Source organism: Malurus melanocephalus, unplaced genomic scaffold (assembly GCF_030028575.1).
Source record: "Malurus melanocephalus ecotype Western Australia unplaced genomic scaffold, MMel_1.1 scaffold_275, whole genome shotgun sequence".
NCBI classification, from domain to species: Eukaryota; Metazoa; Chordata; class Aves; order Passeriformes; family Maluridae; genus Malurus; species Malurus melanocephalus.
The window spans coordinates 907,480-931,845 of record NW_026623507.1 but is presented as its reverse complement, the minus strand read 5'-3'; the positions used below and the strand labels follow the sequence as shown (position 1 = coordinate 931,845).

Genomic DNA, 24,366 nt, shown 5'->3' with positions numbered 1-24,366 from the left:
AAAAAAAAAACCAAACAAAACTCAGGCAAATATACAAAAAGGGAAGAAAAACTGATACTACAATAAAGGAATTGCATCCATTGTATAGTAAACATGTACAGTAAATGCACTTCCCACTAYAGMCATTTAAACTGGCAAGAAGAAATARGGCATCAATRTATAGARAAATGCCTTGGGTGTTCATAAAACTGTATCTGGCCTTGGCTTTCATGTAAAACTATAAAAAAACCCCAACCCTAAAGCACTGATTCCAAAGTTCATTTCGGCCTACCTACTTAAGCAAGACTTGTGTCCAAATGGAGAATSCTCATAATCAAAGTAATCCAAATAGCAGTTCCATTGATTTTGTCATTGCATCATTTAACTGTATTACTCTAGAACCTGAGAAAGGTCAGTTCAGAATATTATCTGCTGGATGGAGATCTCTTTGAGGGGTATTTACAAGAACTGAAAAATCATTCAACTTACTTGATAGCCCTGAAAGGAAAATATTTTTGTCTTCACTATGACTGTGGATGCAGAAAATAAGATAATTTTAATTTAATGAGAAATTAAACWAAAACAAAACTGTTTTTATTAAGTTTACATCAGACCAACACAGCAATAACTCTAATTAATTTTGCATGACTTCCCATTTTTGGATTTCCTGAAACTTTGCTACTTTAGGCTGATTATGTTCTGTTCTGGTATTGCTGATTGTGGTTTCTGTTCTGAAGCAAATGCTTTGCTTGCTGCTTTCAGAATACTTTCATATTTAAAAAAAATCATCCCTACTGGTGATTTTAAAATTTTTGCTGCAAAAAAGTTCTTACAAGGTGGAGGGTTTGGGTGGGGAATAGAAGAGGAGGAAGCTACAGAAACACTATGTTAAAACTCTACTTTGATATGGGGASAATCTGTATTATTTGTTTATTGCCATGAAAATCTGTTTTGCAATGTAATTTGGCATTCTTGTATACAAATGCTATTACCAGATTTCATTACCAGCATTTACAACATTGTTTACTATTTAATACTAATTAATAATTAATMTTCTCCTACCTTCTTTCTGTACACATGCTGTATGCAATTTGATGATTTTTTTTTATGATGCTGAATTGAGATTTTAATTTGAAAATAATGGCCAGCATCTCATCTCACACAGGGTGAAGATATATTCCAAATGAAATTGAGGTATTTTGAAGCAGATTTTTACCCTCTCAAAGCAGWGAAATCCAGCAGATCTTGCACATCACTATCCCCCTCTGCCTTGCCTATKATGCCACCAAGGACACAGTTCACAGGCAAAATGAAGACAGCACAGCCAAGGATCACAAGAATCACATCTCTGTTTACATAACCACAGGCCACTTTTCCTGCCTTTGCCTAATTCAGGGAGCATTTAAAAATATATGCAGGGACGAACAGTGAGTAAAGTAGGGATCTCTGGACTTAGTAAAATTGTTATCTACAGCTACAATGGAATGAATCTGTAACACAAGTGATGATGGACAGCAGTAACTGMGAGCACACCTCCACCCTTAAGGGATACAATAGCTGGAACAAGATGAACAAAGCAGAGATGAGCTTTCAATAATTCATCATTTTTTATCATTTTTTTCATGTCCAGTGGATAACATGGAGATCTTCTCACAGGAACTGTTGCAAAGAACACACAGAGAATAGCACTGATCCTCCCTATATGTTGTATACTCTTCCAAACAGATGTGATGGAGGCCAAGAAAAAAATATAAGCAGACAATTAAAAAAAATAAAATTATGAACTAAAGGCAAGATTGCCTCATGTCAMATAACTGGATACTAGATGAATAACGAACCTGACTTCTGTGTGTCTGACCTCACAGCATTCTTACATAACAGATTTTTAAATTAAATAGAAGCAATTATTTTTATTTAATTTACTGGATCCAAAATCTGCAAAAAGCCATGCTACCATATACACATGCATCTRCATATATACCACAGAATTCAGTAAGGCTCCTTCTGAGCACATGCATTCACAAACTCAAAGCCTTGAATATTGAGGCTGGGTTTTTTTCAGTACTATATCCAACTTAACCTCAAAGGAACCATAAAGAGTGCACCTTCTCAGACTTTGACCCTAGCTACAGGTGACAGATTGTCTCTAGTATTTTTTATTATTCATAGTCTTTGCTGGTGATCTGTTAGGAATGGACAYAGAACTGCACAAAGATAACATCTTATTACATTTGAGCATACTTGCCAGCCATCTGTACCTAATAACACTGCTTTCTCTCCTCTCCACAAATGCACATYACTGATACTTCTAATCCTAGAGTCCTCTAATTTTCCCCTACAATGATTCTAATACACATTGTGACAAATTAATATACCCCATAAGCTATTTTTATAAGCTCTTTTTCTTAGAATAGCCAACAGACCGCTATATTCATGTAGTTTAGGAGGGTGTATTAGTTCACTCTCTACTGCTTCCTTTTCTCTGTTTATACAGTGAATAGACTAACTTTTCACAGCATGTTCACACAGACTTCAAAAAGTGATTTGGGCATAAATCATATATCAGGGAGTATCAGATGTCTCAGAATAGGAATGAGATATGAATGGATATTCATCCATTCATGAGAATGAATGTGAGAATGGGGTCTGTCTTGGATTTAGTCCAGTTCCACTGAGGACAGCTGCATGTTTTACACAGAATATGCATTTCTCTTTGGAAAAAAAAATCTTCATATTTTTAGCTATGAACTTCTAAGTAATTTCTTGGTCATTTCTTTTAAAAATTAATTGCAAGTATTTTTTGTTTTAGAAATAAGTTGGGGGAAAAGTTGCTTATGCAACCAACTTTTTATGTGGCAGCTCTTCAATCAGAACACTGAGCCAACYAGGCTGAATTTCCTCCATCCTCCCAAAAGAGATTAAAAATTGCTTTTCCCACTGCAGTAGTGAGAAAAGAGGAGGCTCCAGGGACACATTATAGCACCTTATGGGGCTAAAATAAAGCTGGAGAGGGGCTGCTCACCCAGGCATATAGTGACAGGACAAGGGGGAATKGCTTCAAACTAAAAGAGAATAGATTTAGATAGATACTACAAAAAAAAAACAACTTCTACTGTAAGAATGGAATAGGTTGCCCAGAGAATCTATCAATGCCTCATTCATGAAAGTGTTCAAGGACTGGTTGGATGGGGCTTTGAGCAACTGGTCTAGTGGAAATATTTGTGCCAAATGTCAGTGGTGGTGGGACCAGATGATCTTCCAACATCTGTGATCTTATGCATTAAAAAAAAACCAAAAAACAAAAACAAACGAAACCAAACCAAAAAACCAACCAATGAAAAGAAAAACTAAAAAAACACCTCTCAAAACCAGAAAACACCACCAAGCAAACAAAACCCCAAAGAAATAAAAAAAAAAACATAAAAAGCAAACCAAAAAAAAACCAAAAAAAAACCAAAAAATGCCCAAAAGCCCCAAATCAACTACCAAAAAAACCCCCTACTTTAAGTGGCACACAAAATTTACAACAAATAGCTTAACCTTTAGGTTTTCCTTTGTGAAGTCAAGAGTTGAACTCAGTGATCTTCAAGGATCCCTTCCAATTCAGGATATTCTATTATTCTTATATTGTTAAAAATGCAAAGTCAACCACAAAAAAAGCAAACCAATTAGAATATACATGAACTAAGGCAATCTATACAGCATGAATTTGTTCTCCTTTTGTAGGGATTAATTAAATAATCTTTTTCTGCCATAGTACAGTGGAGCCAGAAATCCATCTGCAGTCATTTGAGACAGAAAGGAGATTCAGTCATTCTGCTACCTAAGGTGGACATATAAACTGACAGGATGAACAACKAACCTAAAGATCACCCTGCAACTGTGCAGAATATCAACAGAATGTGAAAACAATGGGAGACAGAATGGGGAGACACATGGGATAAGCCAAATATGATAGAAGAAAAGCAGATGCAAGGCAAGTCAAGCTGGAAACTCAAAACAGTGGACCCTAAACATTCTGGCATTTTGGATTTTCTGTGGCATCAATACTGCAGGAATATTATAATTTCCATCTCACAGAAATATTATGAAGGTCAATTCATTAATGTTTATAAAGCTTTCAGAATTACAGTGGTGAGCACTTCTGTTGGAAAAGTCCAAGGGGAACTTAATATTCAGGCATGCTCTGAGTTTTAAGTATGCAAAGAAATATTGAAGTGCTTTCCAATGAGCAAACACTATTTGTTCTTCTAAATTAAACCTATAGCAGAAATTTGGGATTATGAAATTAAAAGTTGTCTGCACAAACAAAGTTATTTAAGAAATGTGGAACTTTTTTGACTGCTTTGTTCAGCAGCCTTAAAGGTCTTAAAATTATTTTGAAGATGTAATTGCATATGTTGGCCATGAAGGGTCTGCATTACTTCATTTAGGATTAATAATGTAAAAAGATAGATATTTGCACAAAAAAACCCAAGCAAATGAATCCAGTCATACTACTACAGGTACCTTAAAATCTTCAAAGTTCTTTAAAAAGAAGCTTGTAATGAGCTATGTTCTTTCCCATGTATGAGTTCTATTTCTAATGAACACAAACACTTAGAAAAAAAAATACATTATACTCATCAAAATTTTCATAAAATTACTATAATCTAATTTAGAAGTGTCATTTATGAATCTGTAGTTTTAAACAGAATAGGGTTTTGCACCTAGCTTTAGAGCCAAACTCTGGCATATAGGAAAGAATCCTTCCCAACATTATCTTATTTACCATTTAAGTATTGAATGAACTCTGAGAACTTAGAAGAAAGGGCTCATACTAATTTTAAAACGTGTTTTCACTGAAATGTAGCACTTTGCAAACATTTTAATTTTTGTTCCCTATATGACCTCAGTAAAGAAACAAGACAGATTAAGCAAACAGCTCAAACTGAAGAAAACACTGTGGATATCTTATAACAAAGATTTTTTTGTTTCAATTCTTTATAACCAAAAATATGCTCCTGCAGAACTGTGCTTAAATTGCCATTCCAAAGTTCATCTTCTCTCTGTTATCACTGCAGTATCATGTTGGATTTGCAGTTAAAATGCCCACTTGACTGCTGTCAGAAGGATTAAATGTTGATCCACATAGGTTGACAAAATAAGGTATTTCCAGCTATAAACTCTGGGAATTTAGATTTAAAACCACCTGATAGGAAATCCAGATAACAATAAAGGTAGGGAAATTGTCTACTTCATGAGGGTATCTTGAAGGACTGTTTTTGCCAAACATAAGCAGGATTATGAAGRCACAATTGCAACTGGCCATGGGGGTCCATACCAATTTTAACAAAAGCCTAAAACTGTTCTGGCCTCCATGGGTTTTGCATAAAGCCTGGGTAATGCACATATTGAAACTATGACTATACTATCAGTATGTACACTACAGCAAGATTTAAAGGATGTTTATTAGGTTTATTAGACTATCCACTAATAACACGGAAGATCAGTTTGAAAAATAACAGAAATCTTATGCTTTGGGGTTAAAGTCAGTCCATAAACATCTGGTGAGTAATTCTTTCAGAAGAAGATTAAACTGTCAGTTCTTGGATCTTTTTGTTGGTATCCAGTTGCTGCCCACAGCAAAAGAAAACATGTTAGAGTAAATTAATTGTATATCTGGTAAAATACAACTGTTACTGTGCTCTTAACTKAAGTCTTGATTTCAAATTTATTAACCTCATGCACTACAAATTCAACTCTATGATTGTTCTTCAAGAAAACCTTGAGTAGTTCTATATGAGRCTTACTTTCATGAGGAATAAGTACTTCATGTACAAAAAAAAATGTACATCTTCATTCTTATTCAGTTTTTCCAAACTGCGTCATCCCCTAACAAGTAACTTTCTGAAAAAGTAATAAAATCACTATTTTCTCCTTTTATGTTCCCTCTGCTCAAAGTTCTACTCAAATGATTTAAAACATCCTAACTCTGATCTTCTCACTTCCTCTATTACTAGCAGATCTCTCCCCAGGGCCATATTTTAGTTTCTAAAWGCTCTGGACAAACACAGGTGAGCTTAAAAATACTTGCCAGGGAAAAAAAAAAAACCCAAAAAAAACCAACACATATACAGAGGGAAAATAAAAAGAAGCAAACTCAAAGAAATTAGGTCTATACCAAAAAAAATTAACATAGATTTTACTAGCTTATTCTACTGGATCATGCCTAGTTTTAGGAYGATGCTGCTATCTCACACATTCAACTCAACTAATGTGAACTATAATCAATATTTTCATTATTTCCTCTTGCATACCCAAAGTCCAAGAGCAGTCCTTAGATATAACCTTAGCTGTACCTCAGCTTCCTGCTGTCACAAAATAGATATTCATATTGCTTGAGTAGTTTGAAAATAGTTCCACTGGTTCATTATTATAGCTACTAACACATAAATTCATCATGCTTAAAACAGGATGTAGCTATGTCGTATGTAACAACTTCAAGAATATTTCATTCTTTCAATACAGAAGATCACATTAATGTTTTAAATACATATGCCACAAGTAACTCATTGAGAAGATCTTGGTGTAAAATAAAATATTCAGTTTACTTCTATGAAATTCTAATCTGTATCTCAGAAAGACAAAGTGGTAACAAGSATCCTAAAAATGCCACAAAATGGAGAGCTGGCTTTCAGGTGTGTTACAAATGAAATCAGGTGTGTTACCGTTCAAAACAGTGACTGCATCTGTGTTTTCACTCAAGCAGACCTCTCACAAACTTCAGAAAGGCAATTTATTTACATAAAAACTGCAGGGAAAGGCCTGTTAATTCTTAAGTATGAGTCAGCTTTTATGTTTCACATCCAAATGAGGATTTTTATTATCAGCAAAGAAAGGAAAACCAGTCTGAGGTGCTACTTAAGCTGCTAGCCCAGATGCCTTGACCTGCAGATAACAAACCAAAACTGCCATCAGCTGTACTCACTTCTGTGTGCAGCAGGATCACAGATCATGGATCCTTAAATATGCAGCCCGTGTAACTTATGTAACTGAACATGAAAATACCCAACTGAAATACCACAAGTTCTGCACAAGCAAAGCTTGGAGRGGCAGAATTTGGGTTATGCGTGTGTCAGTGTGTTTTTAATTTGATTCAGACTGACTGAGGTTCCAACTCTGGCTCGGCTCTGGGCCCCTGAAGCAGCAGAGAGAAGCTGCACCTGCGTCAGGCCCCAGTGCCTTCGGTTCCTTTGCAGGAGAGCAGARCGCAGGACTGGGCCCTCACAGCTTCTGGGGATTCCTTCAAATGTGCTCCTGGTGCTCCTCAAGTGCTGCAGAGCTGAGCAAGTGGAGCCCGTGGGATAAACACAGCACAGCGTCAGGAGCACATGATCACCGAATGTTTGGGAAGTTTGCTTTTGGCATACCTTTGTGTCTTGAAAAAAAAGGAAGCTGGTATTTTGTGTACAATAGACTTCTGCAGTAACACGCATTCATAAGCAAGTGCTGCTGCAAGCAACCAAAAGGTTTCCTACACAAATATTTACTTTGTTGAGTATATTTTAACCTGAGAACTAAGRCAGGCAAATATTGGCTACAAAAATCTTCTTCAAATGAGGTATTCCTTTACACATATTCCATCTATCAGAATGTAACAGTAACTGCCTTCAAGTAATATCAAAGCAAACAAGGGAAATAATGGAGACTAGGAAAAAATAATTTCATTTCACCTTACGTTGCTTATCTTAACAAATATGCCAAACAAAATAAGAATRTATCACACTAATACAGATCTTCAGCCCTATCACATGACTTAAATAGGAAGAGGCATGTTGATGTTTAGCCTTACTTAAAAGACCTTTGAGTGTCAGACCTTCTAAATGATATTTTAATGTACCTTGATTGTTTGCATTATCCTTTTATTGAAGTGACAAAAATGGAAAATCACTGCACTGRATATCTGGAGTTTCACAAAATGCCAAATTACTGTGTACATAAACAAAAGCAGACAAATCCAAGCCTGGGAAGCAGGTGATTCTAATGCACTAAATCACTGRCACTAGTAAACTCCAGAATAATTTCAATCAAAAGGCTTGAACCTGTTGTGGTTCAGGATGGCAAAGAACTATAAAGCAAACATAATTRGAATTTTGTAGAACCTATCTAAAGGTCTCTGAGTCTTTAAGTCAGAGGGGTTCATACTTCACCCCTTGAACTCTGTAACAGTTTTGACACCAGCTGTAGCTGAAAGCCAAACAGAATTAGAAATATTGTATCTGAGCTCAAGGAAGCTGCGTGTTTCACAAGGACCAAATCTGTGCACAAAATGTCTTACAGGCTTGTCTCGGTTGTTTATATTTCTTCTTCCCAAAACACGAAAATAAATGATGATGTGCTGGAGTTGACTGTAATSTAAATTTCAGATCAATCTGTACCTGGTTAATAAAATCAACATATACTTAATAGGTGGAGTCCATTTACTCTCAGTGATGCAAACTGYACTAATTAAAAATTCTGGTTTTGAGGCTTCTAATCAAAACAAATAACCAAGCAAAGCTTCTAGGAAAGCCACCAGAATTCACATAAAAGTGACAGGTAATAGTAGAGGACCATAATCTCCTTTCGTGTTTGGTCTCCATTACAAAAGTATGATTTTCACATTCCAGAGTTGGTCAGAAGTTGTACTATTTTACAGGTGCAAATATGTAAGACCACCRCTAAAAGCTTTGTTGCAGAAAACAGATAGAAACCAAAATACATACCGGGATATCTTATGCTTTCTACTCATAGAAAATTCCCACTTAAGGAACTGATCAACACATGAAGACCAATGCCAAACAAATTTGGCAACTTTTGGTATTTATGCTGTCCCACTAAGTTTACTGTCATACAATCATAAACTTCAGTACCAATGGTAAATAGCCACCCTGAATCTACATCCAGCTCCTCACAAACAATTGAAGTCCTGGGTTCACTAATCACTAATCACTGTCTTTTATTTCTAGGTTGTGCCTTTTTCTTAAAATATAGAAGAAAAGGCAGGAAGGATGAGAAGAGTGAGGAGGGGAAACCAACGTATACAATTTTCAATTTCTAACGATTTGTAAATGTTATCCGTACCAGCACCATTTGATATGCTTTACTGCTCACAATACTGTCAGCAGTTTGGGATCCAAGTGTGAACTTGGAATTCGGCCCCGAGTGCTGAAATCAAGATTTCTACGAATTTACTGACCACCCCAACTCCGCAGCAGGAAGAAAAAAGCATCCACCGAATCTCTCTTTTCATTCCCAAGTCCTTATACAACCACTGCAGTTCTCAAGTAAAACGCTTATTGGTATCATATTACTACCCCCATCCACCACCACCACCTAACCCAAGGCAGCTTTTATTATTTCCGTAGAAAATAAAAAATACAGCCTTTACCTTACAGATCTGAAAATAATCTGAAGTGAGCGTCTCCTGGATCTCTTCTCTGGGTGTCCCTGCAGCTCCCGCAGTCCCTCCTGGGTGCACGGAGCCACCACCAGCCCCACTTCCACTGCCACCGCCACTGCTTCCAACAGGGGATGAGGCAGTTAAACCATCCAAAACTTTGCGAAAATTAAATTTCTTCATTTTGGAAAAATCTTTCGGAAGATTTGGGGGGGGAGAAAGGATGTGTCGTAACACATTCAGCTACATGTAGCGAYCGAGAAAGTCTTTAATGGTCCTCTGAGTGAGGCAGCACTTTAAGTCTCTTATACCAAACACAATGTCAATATTAGGTATAATTGACTGAAAAATACAAAGGCTTCATTTTGCCAGACGCAAAAGCTACCTGGAAAGGTCCTTTCCAAAAAAATAAATAAATAAATAAACAAAAAATCCACAAGCAGCAGGACTAGGATTTACGTTCAAACAAGAAACAATGGAACAACCGCCATCGGGTTTGCTCACAAAATCCACATTTAGCAGTGGTCAAAACAGAAAAGTAAATAAAAAATTCAAGCCGGCATCCAAAACAGCGGGATCCATCCCTCTATCTTATCTGCCTAAGATCTGCCTTCGGCACTTGATTATTTCAGCAAAACTACCAAAATTCGTTTACATTCGATTTCCCCTTCCCCTCAAAACCCTTTSAGCCAGGGGTATCTTTGCCCCCGAGGTTTCCGAGGAGCGGATTCCCCGTTSTCAGTCGCTGGCGCGACTCCTGTCTGTGCTTCCCTGCCCACCCCAGCAAATGCCGGCAGCCGCTGCCGCACTCGGTGCTCTTCTCTCTCTCCCCTCGGCTCCACGGCGGGGTACGGGATGCGGGGTGCGAGCCCCTCGCTTTCCTCGCCGCCCCGRCCGCTGCTCCGTGAGGAGCGACCCCCTAAGCCAGCCCGACCGTCCCGGGCTGACCACCCGTCCCGTCCCGTCCCTGCGGTGAGGGACCCCCCGCCCGTCCCGATCACCGAGCCTGTGCCGCTGCCGTGCTGTCCCCCCGGGGCCGCTCCGGCGGGACCGGGCTCCCTTCGGGGCGGGGAGGGGCGGGTGAAGAGCGGAGCGGAGCGGGGCAGGGGAGCGGAGGGCGGCGGTGGCGGCTCCTGCCCGCCCGGCTCGCTCGCAGCCGTTCTCCGAGGTACTGAAAGCTCCGGCGGCGTCAGCCGCAGCTCCTCCTCCTCCCCCTTCCTCCTCCTCCCTCTCTCCCTGCCTCCCTCCCCCGTCCGCCAGGCCCCGCCTGCCGCACCGGCGCGCAGCGGGGSCCTGCTCCCCGCCTCCCCGCCTCCCGCTCTCGGCTCCGGGGTGGGCGGGGAGCGAGAAAGGCGGGGAAGGGTTGGTTMGTGATCGACAGCACCCACAGGTTCCTTTGGCTTTCCGGGCTCGAGTCGGGGGGACGCGACTGGCGGAGAGGGGACAAGGGCGGGGACTGCGCGCAGCCTCTGGGACGGGACAAGGGGTGCCTGAGGGCGCCGCGATCCGCGGCTGCTGATTGGAGCGCTGCGAAGATGGGCACGAGCGTCCACCAATAGGAGCTCAATTCCGTGATGTCCCCGCCCCAACACGGCGGGTGGGCGGGGCCAGAGGAGGCCCCGCCCCACTGCGGCGGGAGCGGCGGCGGSCCCGGGSGRRSSGGMSTKKSGGKKKKKKGGGKKKKKKGKKGYWGKKSGGSKCWMAWWKKTKTTYKCRYMTCTMWMWSTSTGYGSGRGRKSKMRMASASMCCMMAAWWKKSRYRWRRMKSTGTSSGGGRRRWTTKGGKTKGGWWWTWRGRAARKKKTYYTTYMMYTWRRRGGKKKTTKGGKWMWKGRAMYKGSYKSCCMRGGRARKSGKYMMMRSMMCMARMCYKRMMRRRKTYMAGRARKTTTKGGRMMAMSSYYYYSGKSMMCRRRKKKKRMYTTTKGGGATGGTCCTGTGCAGGGCAGGAGATGGACTCGATGGGATCGCTCCCAACCCCAGATATTCTGTGGTTCTGTTAAAAATGTCACGGGAGGTGACGCGGTGACACTGAGGGGTCCTGAGGGAGGAGCTCGCATTGTCGCCGTGGCACAGAGGGCTCTGTGCGGGTGGGTGCCTTGATATCGCCTCTTCGGGGCTAAATCCATTTTTCCTTCCCAGGAAGAATCCAAAGGAGCCAGAGCTGCTATTCCAGGACAATCCGGAGCGGAGGAAATTGCGTGGGACAGCTTTGGCCTGCGATCCGGAGCAGGAGGTGTTACACTGCACACAAACCTCCAAAAAAAGGTTATTCAGGTCAGGAACAAATGAGGCAGCGATTAAAAGTGACTCATGGCACAGCGCTGTCAACGCGGTTGGAAGCTGAGAATTGAATAAAATGGTGTAAGGAATTTGTTCTGTACGGGAATAAACACATAACACCTCTCCTGTATAGAAATAAATACATAACACCTCATCAAAGTGTTGCAATTCCTCACACTTGAGGTGACCAGTGAGTGCACACTGGTCACCTCATTTTTCAGATGTTTTAGGGATGCTTAATGTAGTTCTGACACCCGCTGTAATACCTAATTTGTTTTTTATGAATCTTACAGTTCTGTGAAGCAAGTTAATAGTGTTTATTTCAGCTTCTTACGCTGAGATCCATACTTTTTTTTCACTTTAGCTCATCCCTTTGTGTTCACAAGTACTCCCCATCTGAATGATAAAAAGATAGCAGTAAAGTTCAAAGAATAACTGTAGCTTCACTTAATGCCCTTAAGAAAAATAAAGGATACATTGCTGATGAAACTGGAAAGGTTGATAGGTATCCGTAGCCAGGAAAAGAAGAAACATAACTTTGTATGGGAGACAAAATATATGAGGACTATGGCAAGGAGACAGAAATGAAAAAGGGCATGGAACTGAGTAAGCAAATCTGTGAAGATATAAGCACAGAGTTTTGGAGAATAAGGAAAAGTCAAAACCCAGTTGAAGCTTTTTGAAGAATGTCATGTCCTACTGATACTACATTCACCAGAGGCAATGCAAGTTTAAAAAAAATAGGCTAACAAAACGAAAAAGATAACATGATTTGTAAATAGGAAAGATAAGGTTAAAAATGAAATAATTAGGATGAAGAAAATGTCACAGACAGACTTGCAAAAAGTCTGCCTGGGAGTTGGGGTACTAGAGGGAGAAAATCTGATAACATAATACTTTTCCAGTTCTAAGGAGGACAGAGATAAGGCAGTTTGTTTTAAGTCAAGAAAAGGAAGGATGAAAATTAGAAGAATGAATGATAACTCTGGAGGTGGAATAAGCTGCAGACGTTTTTTGAATACCAACATTTCTCTTGCAGAGAATCACTGTGAAGGGCTGACTATTGATGATTAGATATTCCAACAAAGTATCCAAAAGGGCAAGCAAGGATCCTCACACTGCCAGTGTGCTCTTAGGCGAACTGACTTGTAGGGAAAAAAAAACCAACCAAAACCAAACTGACCAATAGAACATAACCAGTCCTGTTTAAAAACACAAATTTTGGTTCACTATTGGTGCATGTAAAGCGTGTGTGCCCCATCTGAAAGCTTTTCTCTAGGCTGGACACAAATCCAAAGCAGAGAAGGATGGAAATGAGAGTTGTGGGATGGTGCAGAGGGAGACAGGACAGTGTAGGACATGGGCAAACTTAGTAGTAAGTTCTGAGAGGCACAGAAAGGAGCCCCACTGAGTGACCACACTGCTGTGAAGTTTGTTTATAACAAAATCAAAACCAAACAAAACCACAAACAAAAAAAAACCCAAACCAAAACCCCTCGACAACAACAAAAAAAACCCAAACAAAAAAGGAAAATTTGGTTTTGACACAGCAAAAATAATTTAAAAAAAACAAAAAAACATATTGTTTCTTTTTTTTCAGTGGAGAAACAAGCAGTAGATACATGAGGCATTCTGTTGCTGGCTTGTGCAGGTTTAGATTGTATTGATGTTTCACAGGACACGTCTGAAATTGCTACCAAGAGTTTAAATAAAAGTTGATAAAATTAGGAAAATGTGGAAAGAGTTTAGATGTTAAATTGATATATAAACCAAATTAAATAAGACATGCCAGGGCATTGTGGGAAATATCTCAATTTAGATAGGAATGAGAGGGTATATTCTTCAGTGGTTTTTTTCTGAATATTATCTTTTACATTTAGTAGTCATCTTGTTCTGCAAGGTCGAACAGAAACCAAATGTTAAAAGGATAACAGTTTGCTATAAAGATTTTGCTGAGAAAGAGGATCTTTAACACTCCACACCATTTAAATTCATACGAACTTTCATTCTGATTTTTGCTTAAGTAAGCTTGTGATTATATGCAGTAATATAAGAAGATTGGTCAGAGTCAAACTTGGCAAAGGAGAGTAATATTAATCCAGTATTTTCTCAGTCTGATTCAAGAACTGACCAAGAAAATGAAGAATCAGGACAGATGTGCTTAGACCTGTGACTAGCAAGTGATAATATTAAAGATTGTATATGTTTTGTATGTGACTGATCATTAATGTTCTGATCAGTTCTCTGGCTTTCTTGTTCTTTTTTTATTTTTTTTTTATAGCAAATACTGCTTCAGCCCACGGTATAGAATTTCCTGACTTTTCAAAGCTGCAAACGTGTTTTAATCTCAGATTATAATTTCGGTAGTTTTAAAAAAATACGTGCAGAAGTGTGCATTAAGTGATGGTCACACAGTTGMCAAGTGATTCATATGAGTCCTTTTGATAATCCATGTATTTATTGGTAGCTAAAAGCAATGACCCTTTAGAGAAATCAATGGATTCCCACCAGCAGCTGACTGGACCACAGCCTTGCAACTCCACCCTGCCAAAAAAACTTCTGTGCCTGTAGGGAAATGAAGGAGAAGGATGTAATCAAATAGCAGAAATAGCAGGCAAAACGGTGACCTTCCACAGTTCCCCATTCCTCATTACACTGTGGGACATTTGCCARCATTCCCCATGTTTCTGTGTAACTCCAGAACATCGAATGGCAGCGAGCAGAGTGTTCCTGCCTGCAGAGCTCCACTAAAAATATCCCCAGTCGGTGCTGAATATCTGGTTAGAACAGCTTGCTGAACTCTATCAATTAGCCAGATCTTAATCTATTTAATGTGTTTTATTAAGGCTATATAATGCTAATGTTTTAATCAAAATGTCAAGCAGTACTAAATCAGATTCATTAGGAAGGTCCAAGTCTATCACATCCATGTGGTTACCTTGATCAAACAAACCTGTAATCTCATCAAAAATTGAAGTCAGGCCTGCTTGTCAACTCTTGTTTCCATAAAGCCATGTGGACTTGCTTTCATTACATTCCTACCTTTAACTCCTTATTGATTAAATCCCACATAGCATGACTGCTTTAATTAACATAACATCACTGTTTTGTCTAGGATTACCAGCTCTRTTATTACCTTGGTCATTCTGCTTGATTCTTGGAATAACATGAGCTTTCCTGTGGCTCTTTGAATACTAGCTGTTAAGAGAGCAGTTAAAAATTTACATAAGAAGGTTGGAAGTCTCCTACTCTTTAAGGATCTTTGGATACTCAGGTGCCATAGAGACTGCTGATTGAAAAACAGCAGTGCCATTCTCATCCTACAGAGGTGTCAATGGATAGAAAGATAATTCATCATCCTCATGTAATATTAATACATTATCATTTTTCTTTCTCTTCACAAGTACAGGATGGAAATATTTACCATAAAAATGAGATCTTTTATGCATGCTCAGAGACTGGATTTCTTAATGAAGAAGCAGTGGAATGTGTCTGTACAAAAYTGAGAATGTAATTTTGTAATAAGGACTCCATTTTGTGTATCAGGCAAAGTGCAGGTGTAAATTAGCCCATAGGTAGATTCCCCCATGAGTAAATCACCTCAGCTTGGAGTGATCTGTTCTCACTGCTGTTGAAAAAGGAAGATCCTGCATTCATTTGAGCCCTTGGGGTTTTTTTTTGTCCCTCCAGCAATGCGTTAATTTGTTAGGAAAGTCAATAGTTTTATTTTGAGTAATGAAGTGGATTATCTCTGCACGGGGTCAGACAAGCTCTAGGGCCAGTGCCAAGAAAGGCAGAGACACCACTGGTCCAGAGGCTTGGTGAATACCGGGGTAGTTAATCTGCCATGTTGCCACACATTTCTTATCCACCTCACTTCAGCTCTCAGTCTGACTTTTTGGTATTCTCTCTGCATTCAACTTGCATTGTATTCCATGCACAGTTTTCTAGTTCTTCCTCTTAATCCCTTTTCCTAACACTTCATTTTACAGATCCCTGTCTGTCACAAAGCTCAGCTACCTTTTTCCCCTTACCCCTTCAGTAAGGATTAGACAAAACTGTCTGGCTTTTCCAGGTCCTGCTGTGAGCCAGGCTATTTGAACTTCTAATGACCTGGGCTTGCAATCCAACCTGTGCTCATATTGCATATCTGAACGTGTAATGGTTCATTAAAATAATTTTAGTAACCAGCACAGGTTTTCAGACAGCAGAGTTGTTATTTTCTTCCTCTGAAGTTTTCATTTCCACCAAGCATATATCTGACTTTTGATCAATATGTACATTTCTAGGGTTTTTTTTTGTGGATGTTTTTCATTCTGAACATTTTCATCTTCACCAATAGCTACAAAACAGCAGGAGCTGATGCCTTTTCAAAAGCCAGTTGTTAACAGATCTCAGAAAATTTTCAAAAAATAAAGGACATCTATGAAAATGGGATAGCCACTAGCTTTTCAGTCCMAGGGGGTGCTRGGGTCCTTGACCAAATGTGTACCTGTCCAGGTAATAGATAATGGATTGCCAAACTGACCAGTCACCCTCCCAAACACGTTAGCAAGAGATCACAGATTTCCAAGGCATCAAGGATAAGCTTTCAGATAGGGAACTTCAAGCATCAGTTAAGCATGTTAGATAATCTGCTGTATTTAAATCCCTTGAGAGGAGAATATCCTTTATTAAAGCAGAATCAGTAGGAGCTTTAGCAAGGCAGGAAACTAATTCGCAGTGAATATTCTTTTTGTTGTCAGCTTTGCTATAAATTTGACGTTTTGTGCCTTTTTCCATTATTGCTCTGAGTGTTTTGCAAATTATCACTGACATTTGAARTGACAGCCAATGTATTGCAAATTGTTAGCTCACTTTACTAGATTCTGCCCTAACAAAGGTCTCAGTTAGGATTGGGCTACTTGKCTCAGTTGCTTTTAAACCCACACAGTCTTGCAAGTTTGAAATGTAACCTTTGAATTCATATTCCACATCCAGGATAGTATAACATAAAAGCATAAGGAGTTAGAAAGAAAAGAAAAAATACACTTAATGAGTCTGCACTGGCTCCATGTAAAAGCGATCAGCACATTTTRGGCAGGTTTGTTCCAATACTCACAAAAAAGAGACTTCTTACTAGTTGGGGAAAATTTCAGCTGCCCTTCAATATCCTTCAGTTGAAATTATAGGGTAAAAATGTCCATTCACTCAAACTAGTTTGATGAATCATAGGAACCAAAAATATAATGTGTCAGTTCACAAAACATCAGATATCACATCTCTRGCCTGTGTGCGAAAAATCTTCACAGAAAAGTGTTGGTCCAAAAGCAGGTGACTGCATTTCATATGGATGACCCTTAACACTGTAGATATTTGCATTAAAAAATAGTAGGAAAGATCAAAGCAGAGAGAGAAAAAGGTAAAATGGAGCCCACGTTCCAATACTTCAATCCTTTTGTCATTAAAAGCACTCCGTTTTGTGTCTGCATCTTTCATTTTTGGCCACTGATCTGTTCTGCAATACATTGGTGTTGACCTGCAAGACCAATCCCCATGTCTCTTCAGGAATAAACAATTCTTCATAATAAACAGCCTGACCAGACAACTCCAGGGAACAAATGCACTCTGACTTCCAACCCTCTTATGAAGTCTATCAAAGAAACTTTCCTGCTACTCTATAGAATCACCCCAAAACCTGGACCACATCCCAAACCACCCCCAAACCTGGACCACATCCTGACCACAGCCAGGACTACAAACCACCTAMTCAGCTGTCTAAGAATTAATGTCATGTTGAGCTATTCCATGGGAGAATTTGATCACTGAAATGGCTCTTATGCCTTCCTTTTCCCCTCTTTGATCTTAATTTAAGAGCAAAGTGAAGGCAGATCCAACTATTCTGTCTGCTTTCCGAGTATGCTATGAAATATTCCATCCTAGTCTCGATACTTTGTTGAAAGGAAGTCTGGCACAAATGTTAGCAGTGAAAATCCAATCCACCCTAAAAATTTAAAAAATATTTCTTCATGCCAGAAATGACAGCTGTTTATTCCTCAGTCCTTGTTCTGTCTTGCAGTCAAGGATTTTCTTTATGCCAGTGTGATATATCAAGTAGGAATTTGGTATGTAAGTGCCTGCATTGGATTGGATTGGATTGGATTGGATTGGATTGGATTGGATTGGATTGGATTGGATTGGATTGGATTGGATTGGATGGATTGGATTGGATTGGATTGGGTTGGATTGGATTGGATTGGATTGGATGGATGAATTGGATGGATTGGGTTGGGTTGGATTGGATTGGGTTGGGTTGGATTGGATTGGATTGGATTGGATTATATTGGATTGGATGGATTGGGTTGGGTTGGATTGGATGGATTGGATTGGATTGATTGGATTGGATCGGATTGGATTGGATTATATTGGATTGGATGGATTGGGTTGGGTTGGGTTGGATTGGATTGGATGGATTGGGTTGGATTGGATTGGGTTGGATGGATTGGGTTGGATTGGATTGGATGGATTGGATTGGATGGATTGGGTTGGATGGATTGGGTTGGATTGGATTGGGTTGGATTGGAGTGTCAGGGGTTTGGCATCCTCGCTGTCCCATCTGCAATCCCTCAGGTAGTGGATATTTCCTTTTCCAGTTAAGAAGTTGGTGCAGTGCTGATCTGCAACACAATGCTGAATACAAAGTCCGTCCCTCTGCAATTTGTGTGTGTGCAATCCTAGAAATGGCCATTTCTTCATGCCTGGAGGACATGAGAATGCCGACTACCCGCCTTAGGCCAGATCTGAGCTTAATTCTTCAGTCTATAATCAGTACTTAGAGTGACAGGAACAATTTGTTTTCCAGTTCAGAAGMTCAAAATAATGTTAATATATTTAAAATGTATTGAAATAAATATCCAAATGTAAATTAAAATTGGAAATATCTGCTTTGAAAATATCAGAACTATTTCTTCCAAATGTTGCTTGCATTTTATTCCCACTAGAATAAAATCTAAACCTGACATAGCCATTCTCAATCTTCCCATTGACTCAAACGAAACCAAAGTAGCTGTCAGTGACTTCCACTTCCATCCTTTACAGAGGTTTGATGCATTTGTTAGTGGAGATTTAGGCACAGCTGTCTTACATTCTCAAGTTTTGTGTGATGACCATTGAATCAAAGTGTTTCCCAAGAAGCTGCAGGAGGGGTTTTCTGAAATATTGGTAGAGCCCATGGTCCCCCATAGCAAATTCAAGTGGARTACACCACAGTGATGTGCTTGCTTAGCCCATCTCTGTCATAAAACCATGCTTTATTACCCAAATCCGGGAAAAGAATTAAAAAAAATTCATTCTCTCTATTGTTCTACTAAGTGACTAGCAAATAATTGCAKAGCCCACTCATGTACGTCACACTGTGCTCATCTCTATCCTCAAGGAAAATCACTTTTAATCTTTGGCTCCAGCGTTAGGAGGGTGTTCAAAGTGATAAATCATACGGAACATTTTGATAGTTTCTTCCTAATAGAATTCAGTTTTCTGTATTTTTGAGAATTATTTTCTCATCTCTGTAAAATAAATAAGACTATAAATCCTGGTCTAAAGGATAACACTGGGAATCTGGCAGTTATTAAATAACACACAGCCAAAACAAGGTATTGTACCTTTAACTCATTYGTCACATATTTCAGTCATTTGTTTCACCTGTTGGCAGGTTTGAAGGTGAATAGGTATAACAGATACAAACAGTAATTTATTTGGTATTTAAGTTTGCTTAGTGGTGCCCGGGCTCAAGGAGCTTGGGTGATTCATCAAACCTCTTGTCCCCAGCACAATCTCTGACTGTTTCATTACAAGCCCAGCATTTTCTGAAAAATCAGGAGATGTGTCTAAGCTTTCCATTCTTGGGTAACACGAACACAACATCCCAGCCCTTGAYTTTGCATCTGCTGTGTGCTCACAGACAAGCTGTAAAACCAAAGTTCTCACTCATTTTGAATATTAAGATCCCCAGACATTTTATGGATTGTGTGCCTGGTGAAATGCTCGGTTTTGAYCAGGTTCACATCTTATTCATTGCTCAGCAACACAACCTATGGAGGATGATTGGCATTCATACTAGAAATGCCTTATGCTTTCCTACCAGTATGAATTATTGCTTTCATCTCTGAATTTACATACACTGATGCTTGGACAGATTCTAGACACATTTGGAAGGAAATGTATTTCGAGTGACTGATGGAACAAAGAGTGTTTCTAGTTCTCATCAGACTATTCTTTAAAATATATCACATAACTGACTGACTTAGTATTTTGATCACTGCATTTAGTTTAGGCTCTCCAAAACTCATTCTGTCAAGGTGGGTTTGTCTTTACAGAGATTTGTGCTAAATTCTAATCTGTTCTGCATCCTCGGTGTTTTAAGGTTTTTCTATTTTGATGCTACTGATGCCACTGTGTTTATTTAGAAGAAAAAAAAAAGGCTTTAGTTCCTTACATAGGAACTAAAAAAGGCTTTTCCTCACATCCTCTTTGCTCACATAGTTGAGACTCGACTCCCACATAAGAAATGGTTTTGTTTCAGTGTTGCCTTGGGGTTTGTGGGGCAAGATTTTGATTACAGGATGGGGACTACAGGAATGGCTTCTTTGAGAAGCTTCCAGAAGCTTCCTCCACGTGTGACAGAGCCCAATGCCAGCTGGCTTCAAGGTGGACCTGAACTGGCCAAGGCTGAGCCCACCAGAAACACTGACAGCAGCTCCCTGATAACTTATTTAAGAAGGGGAAAAATTATTAGGCAGAAGTAATTGTGGCCAGAGATGAGAGGAGTGAGAATCTGTGAGAGAATCAGCCCTGCAGACACCAAGGTCAGTGAAAAAGGAGGGGAGGAGCTGCTCCAGGTGCCAGAGCAAAGATTCGCCTGCAGCAAAAACAATCACCATTCCCTTCTTCCTGCACAGCCAGGAGGAGGTAGACATTTGGGAATAAAGTTAAGCCTGGAAAGGAGGAAGGGGTGGCAAGAAGGTGCTTTTAAGGTTKGTTTTACTTCTCATTATCCTGCTCTGACCWGATTGGTAATAAATTCAATTAATTTCTCCAAATCGAGTTTGTTTTGCCCATGACAGTAATCAGTGAGTGATCTCTCCYCTTTCATWATATTTGCTCTTCCCTGCTCTCTCCAGTTGAGGAGGGGAGTGATAGAGCAGCTTTGGTGGGCACTGACATCCAGCCAGGGTCAAAACACAAGTGTTAAATTGCACATTTTTCTGCCTCTGACTTTTGTTCAGGCTCTGTTACRCTGAAGGATGCTGCAGATGCAGGCAAATGCTGTCCTGTGCACCAAGGACAGGACTTTAAACATCAACATTTACCTGCTCACAAGCTTCTGGAAGCTGAGGGAAGTATTCTGCCTTCTCACCAACTCATTCATCTTCTGCCCTGAATGACTTGAGGACATCTTCCCTCTCCCTCGATTTTGTTTCTGGTGTGAATACATAAAAACTTGAACTCTGGATCCATGTTGTATTTGACAGGCTAATTGACCCATTTTAATTAAYTGTCTTTGGCTCACACATAAGAGATCACCTTTCCCATAAGTAGCTTTAAGGAATCCAGTCATTAATCTTTTTAAGCAGCTCTTCTGTTCTCACTTTCTCTTAGGYATTTGCTCACACAGCCTCCACACGAGACTCATCCAGAAGGAAATCCCCAAAGGCTCTTCCTTGAGCTCTGGGAGAATCCTACCTCACAAAATCATTCCAGGAAAAAAGGGGTCATTAATTTTTATTTAGATACTCTTTTACCTCAGGAAAGATAGCCAAATTAGGCTAACCTCAACTTGCTTTTGAAGTTTTTCYAACTTCTAGGAACAATTACATATAAAATACCTGGAGGTAGGTACCTCTACCACAATCTTTCTGGTACTACATTAAATCCACCTCTGAATACAAAGCACCTTGCTATCATGCTGAGATAAAGATATTGCATCAATTTTAAGTAAGCTTTGACAGCTTCAAATATAAAAACAAACTGAATCTCAGTTTTTGCCTGGCATAAACCCACAGATACAGAATTCATGAAGCAAGAAGCTCTTGTGYTTTTTTTTTTTCTTTTTCTGACTGCATCACAAATGTTTTTGGAGACGTCTTGTTTGGGCCACATTTTCTTCTTTTGCCACACAACCTGCTCTGGCTTCTAAGTAGAAAGATACTACTGTGGTAATAATGTAGTAAAATCTCTGTTCTCACAGCATAGTAGAAACAGGAGCTGACAAACTGATTGCATTTGACAGATGGAGTTGAGTCAATAAACAGGACAGGGTGGATTTTAGAATAAGCAATGGGGGGCAGCAAGGCTCAGAAAAAAAAAAAAAGGGGGTGAGAGACTTGAGAAAAAGCTGATTCAGACAAGATACTGATATTAGGAGAAGGCCATAGGTTTTCAATGTTTTTGRGAAAAGAAGAGGGACTAATAGAGAAGGAGGGGAAAAAACATAAGGTGGGGGAGAATGGGAAAAATCAAAATCAGCTTTTTGTTTTGGTTGTAGTAAATTGAAGTTGACAGTTATTTAGACCTAAAATGATGTCAGATGAAAGCTGAGATGTTAGTTTGGACAGGAGAGTGACACCAGTCACTACTGTGTTTGTCAGGACCATGATGCTTGTCAAATCTGTGTGGATGAAATCACCCTCAGGGAATGTGCAGAGGGAAAAAGAGTTTTAGGGCCAAGGATCTGGAACCACCACAAAACCTTTCAGACATAAAAGCCACATCGAAGGGGTTGGAGAATTTACATTATCCWAACCAAATGTGGTTGATCAGAACCAAATGTGGTTTTGGTGTTTTGCACATTCCTCTTCAGATATACTCAGTGGTATTTTGTCACYGCCTTTAGCTCAGTTTTTATAATAAATAAATTTTAAAAAGCCAAGTGCTCAGAGCAGGGTACATTTCTCAACTTTAAGACCACCTTTAAGTAGGTGGGGGGTGGGACAGATCTGCTGCTGTGACCTGGGGATAATAGATAAGAGTATTTTGACACCACATGTTTCTCTCTCATGCACTGTGCTTGCCTCCTCTCACCTTGACTATGAARTTTAAAAAAATTCCAATTCTTCACCACCTACACACGTGCTATTMAAATCATGATGTATAATAACAAAAATTCTTTCCCAGCTGGATGGGAAATTGCTGATAGTATTGCTATCAACAGAAACCATCCATGGTGCCATGAAACCAAAGTCTGCCAGGTTTTACAGAATCAGAAATTGTTGGTTTCTCATCCACTCCTCCATCTTTCCTTCTGTTTTTGGGTTTTTTTTTTGGTTTTTTTTTTGTTTCGCCTCCTCTCCCTGGATAAATATAAACTGCCAAGATCATGGGTAGCGGTGACAAAGCACGATGGAGAGGTGACCAAATTGTTCTGTCTCATGTTCCATTATTTTTGGGAACAAGGTGGGAAGGAGCAAGAGGATAATGCAGGCAGACCTGAATTCTGAGTCCCAGCTCCAGAGCAACTGCAATTTCTGACCCTCCCTCCCTGGCAAATAATTATGGATGCAGATTTTTCARGAGAATTAACAAACTCCTTTTAACAAGGAGCAGTTCTGAAACAAAGCATCTTTCAAATTTCAGGAAACTCAGACCTTAGTTTAAACTTCAGTTCTCTCCTGCTCTCACTGGACAGCTCTGGTCATACATTTTGATTGGGTTTATGAGGTGATACCTCAATTTAGGACCTCTTGCCAATCTGGAGTAGATGTGCTTTACCTGTGGGAAAGATGACTTTGCCACATCTTAGTGACTTAGCCCTCACTAACTCCTATCATTTTTCTGTGAGATTTCTTCAAGATTTCCAATAGAAAACACCAGACAAGTAGAACCAATGACAAAGCTGGTCTCTAGGAAGAGAGATTTTCTGTGGAATTCAGTCCAGTGACAGCTATTGCTTCATTGTACTTTTTTGGGGGAATGAAATTCAGTTGTTGAATATCACATAATACTTGTGCTGGTAACTATCAGCTGTAGCCCTGAATGACTCCATTGCCCTGTTCTTATTTCTGTCGGTGAAACACCAGGAAACATGAATGACTGACACGTGGATTAAGTACAGTCTCATGGTAAATTGTAGGTAATTAATTCCCACACCAAAAAGGAACATGTCCAAAACCATTAATGTATAAATAGCAAACACGTATCTCAGTCAAAACAGAGCCCACAGCCTCTAACAAAAGTAATTCTGCTGCTGCTGTGTTCTGAGCCCAAAGGGGACCAAAGCAAGTAATTAATGAGACATCTCCTTGTGTCTGGGTGTTTTGTGTCCTTTTCAGCAGTTACTGAATATTTCCTCTGCTTTCATTTATCGTCTCCCACCACTTTCWGATGAAATAACAATTTTCACTTTGTAATTAAGACTTGTCTTGCAAGCATAACAGAGTCTCATCTTCTGCATGGCCGTGGGACCTGAATTGCACCTTCTGTCCTCAAAAAGAAGCTGATCTGAAAACATGAGGTGAATCACTATCTAGGCAAACAGAGCTGGGACTGGACAATTAAATGCCTCCATCAACTTTTATGGCATGAACACACTTAAAAACAATGGGGCTGCAGCACAGGGTTTTTGTTTTAATAAAGGAAGGGAGGGAGGGAGGGAGGGAGGGAGGAAAGGAAGGAAGGAAGGAAGGAAGGAAGGAAGGAAGGAAGGAAGG

At 39.7% G+C, this 24,366-nt stretch overlaps 1 protein-coding gene across 1 annotated transcript in view; it reads right to left on the bottom strand.

Moving 5' to 3' along the window:
• STXBP5L (syntaxin binding protein 5L) overlaps nt 1–10,353 on the bottom strand; it is a gene marked incomplete at its 3' end in the record, with an annotated part of 86,392 nt that extends 76,039 nt beyond the window's left edge. The window contains exon 1 of the mRNA XM_057376265.1: nt 9,392–10,353. Coding sequence (XP_057232248.1) covers nt 9,392–9,583 — 192 coding nt within the window. The remainder of the gene's footprint in view (nt 1–9,391) is intronic.
• Between the last annotated feature and the right edge of the window lie 14,013 nt (nt 10,354–24,366).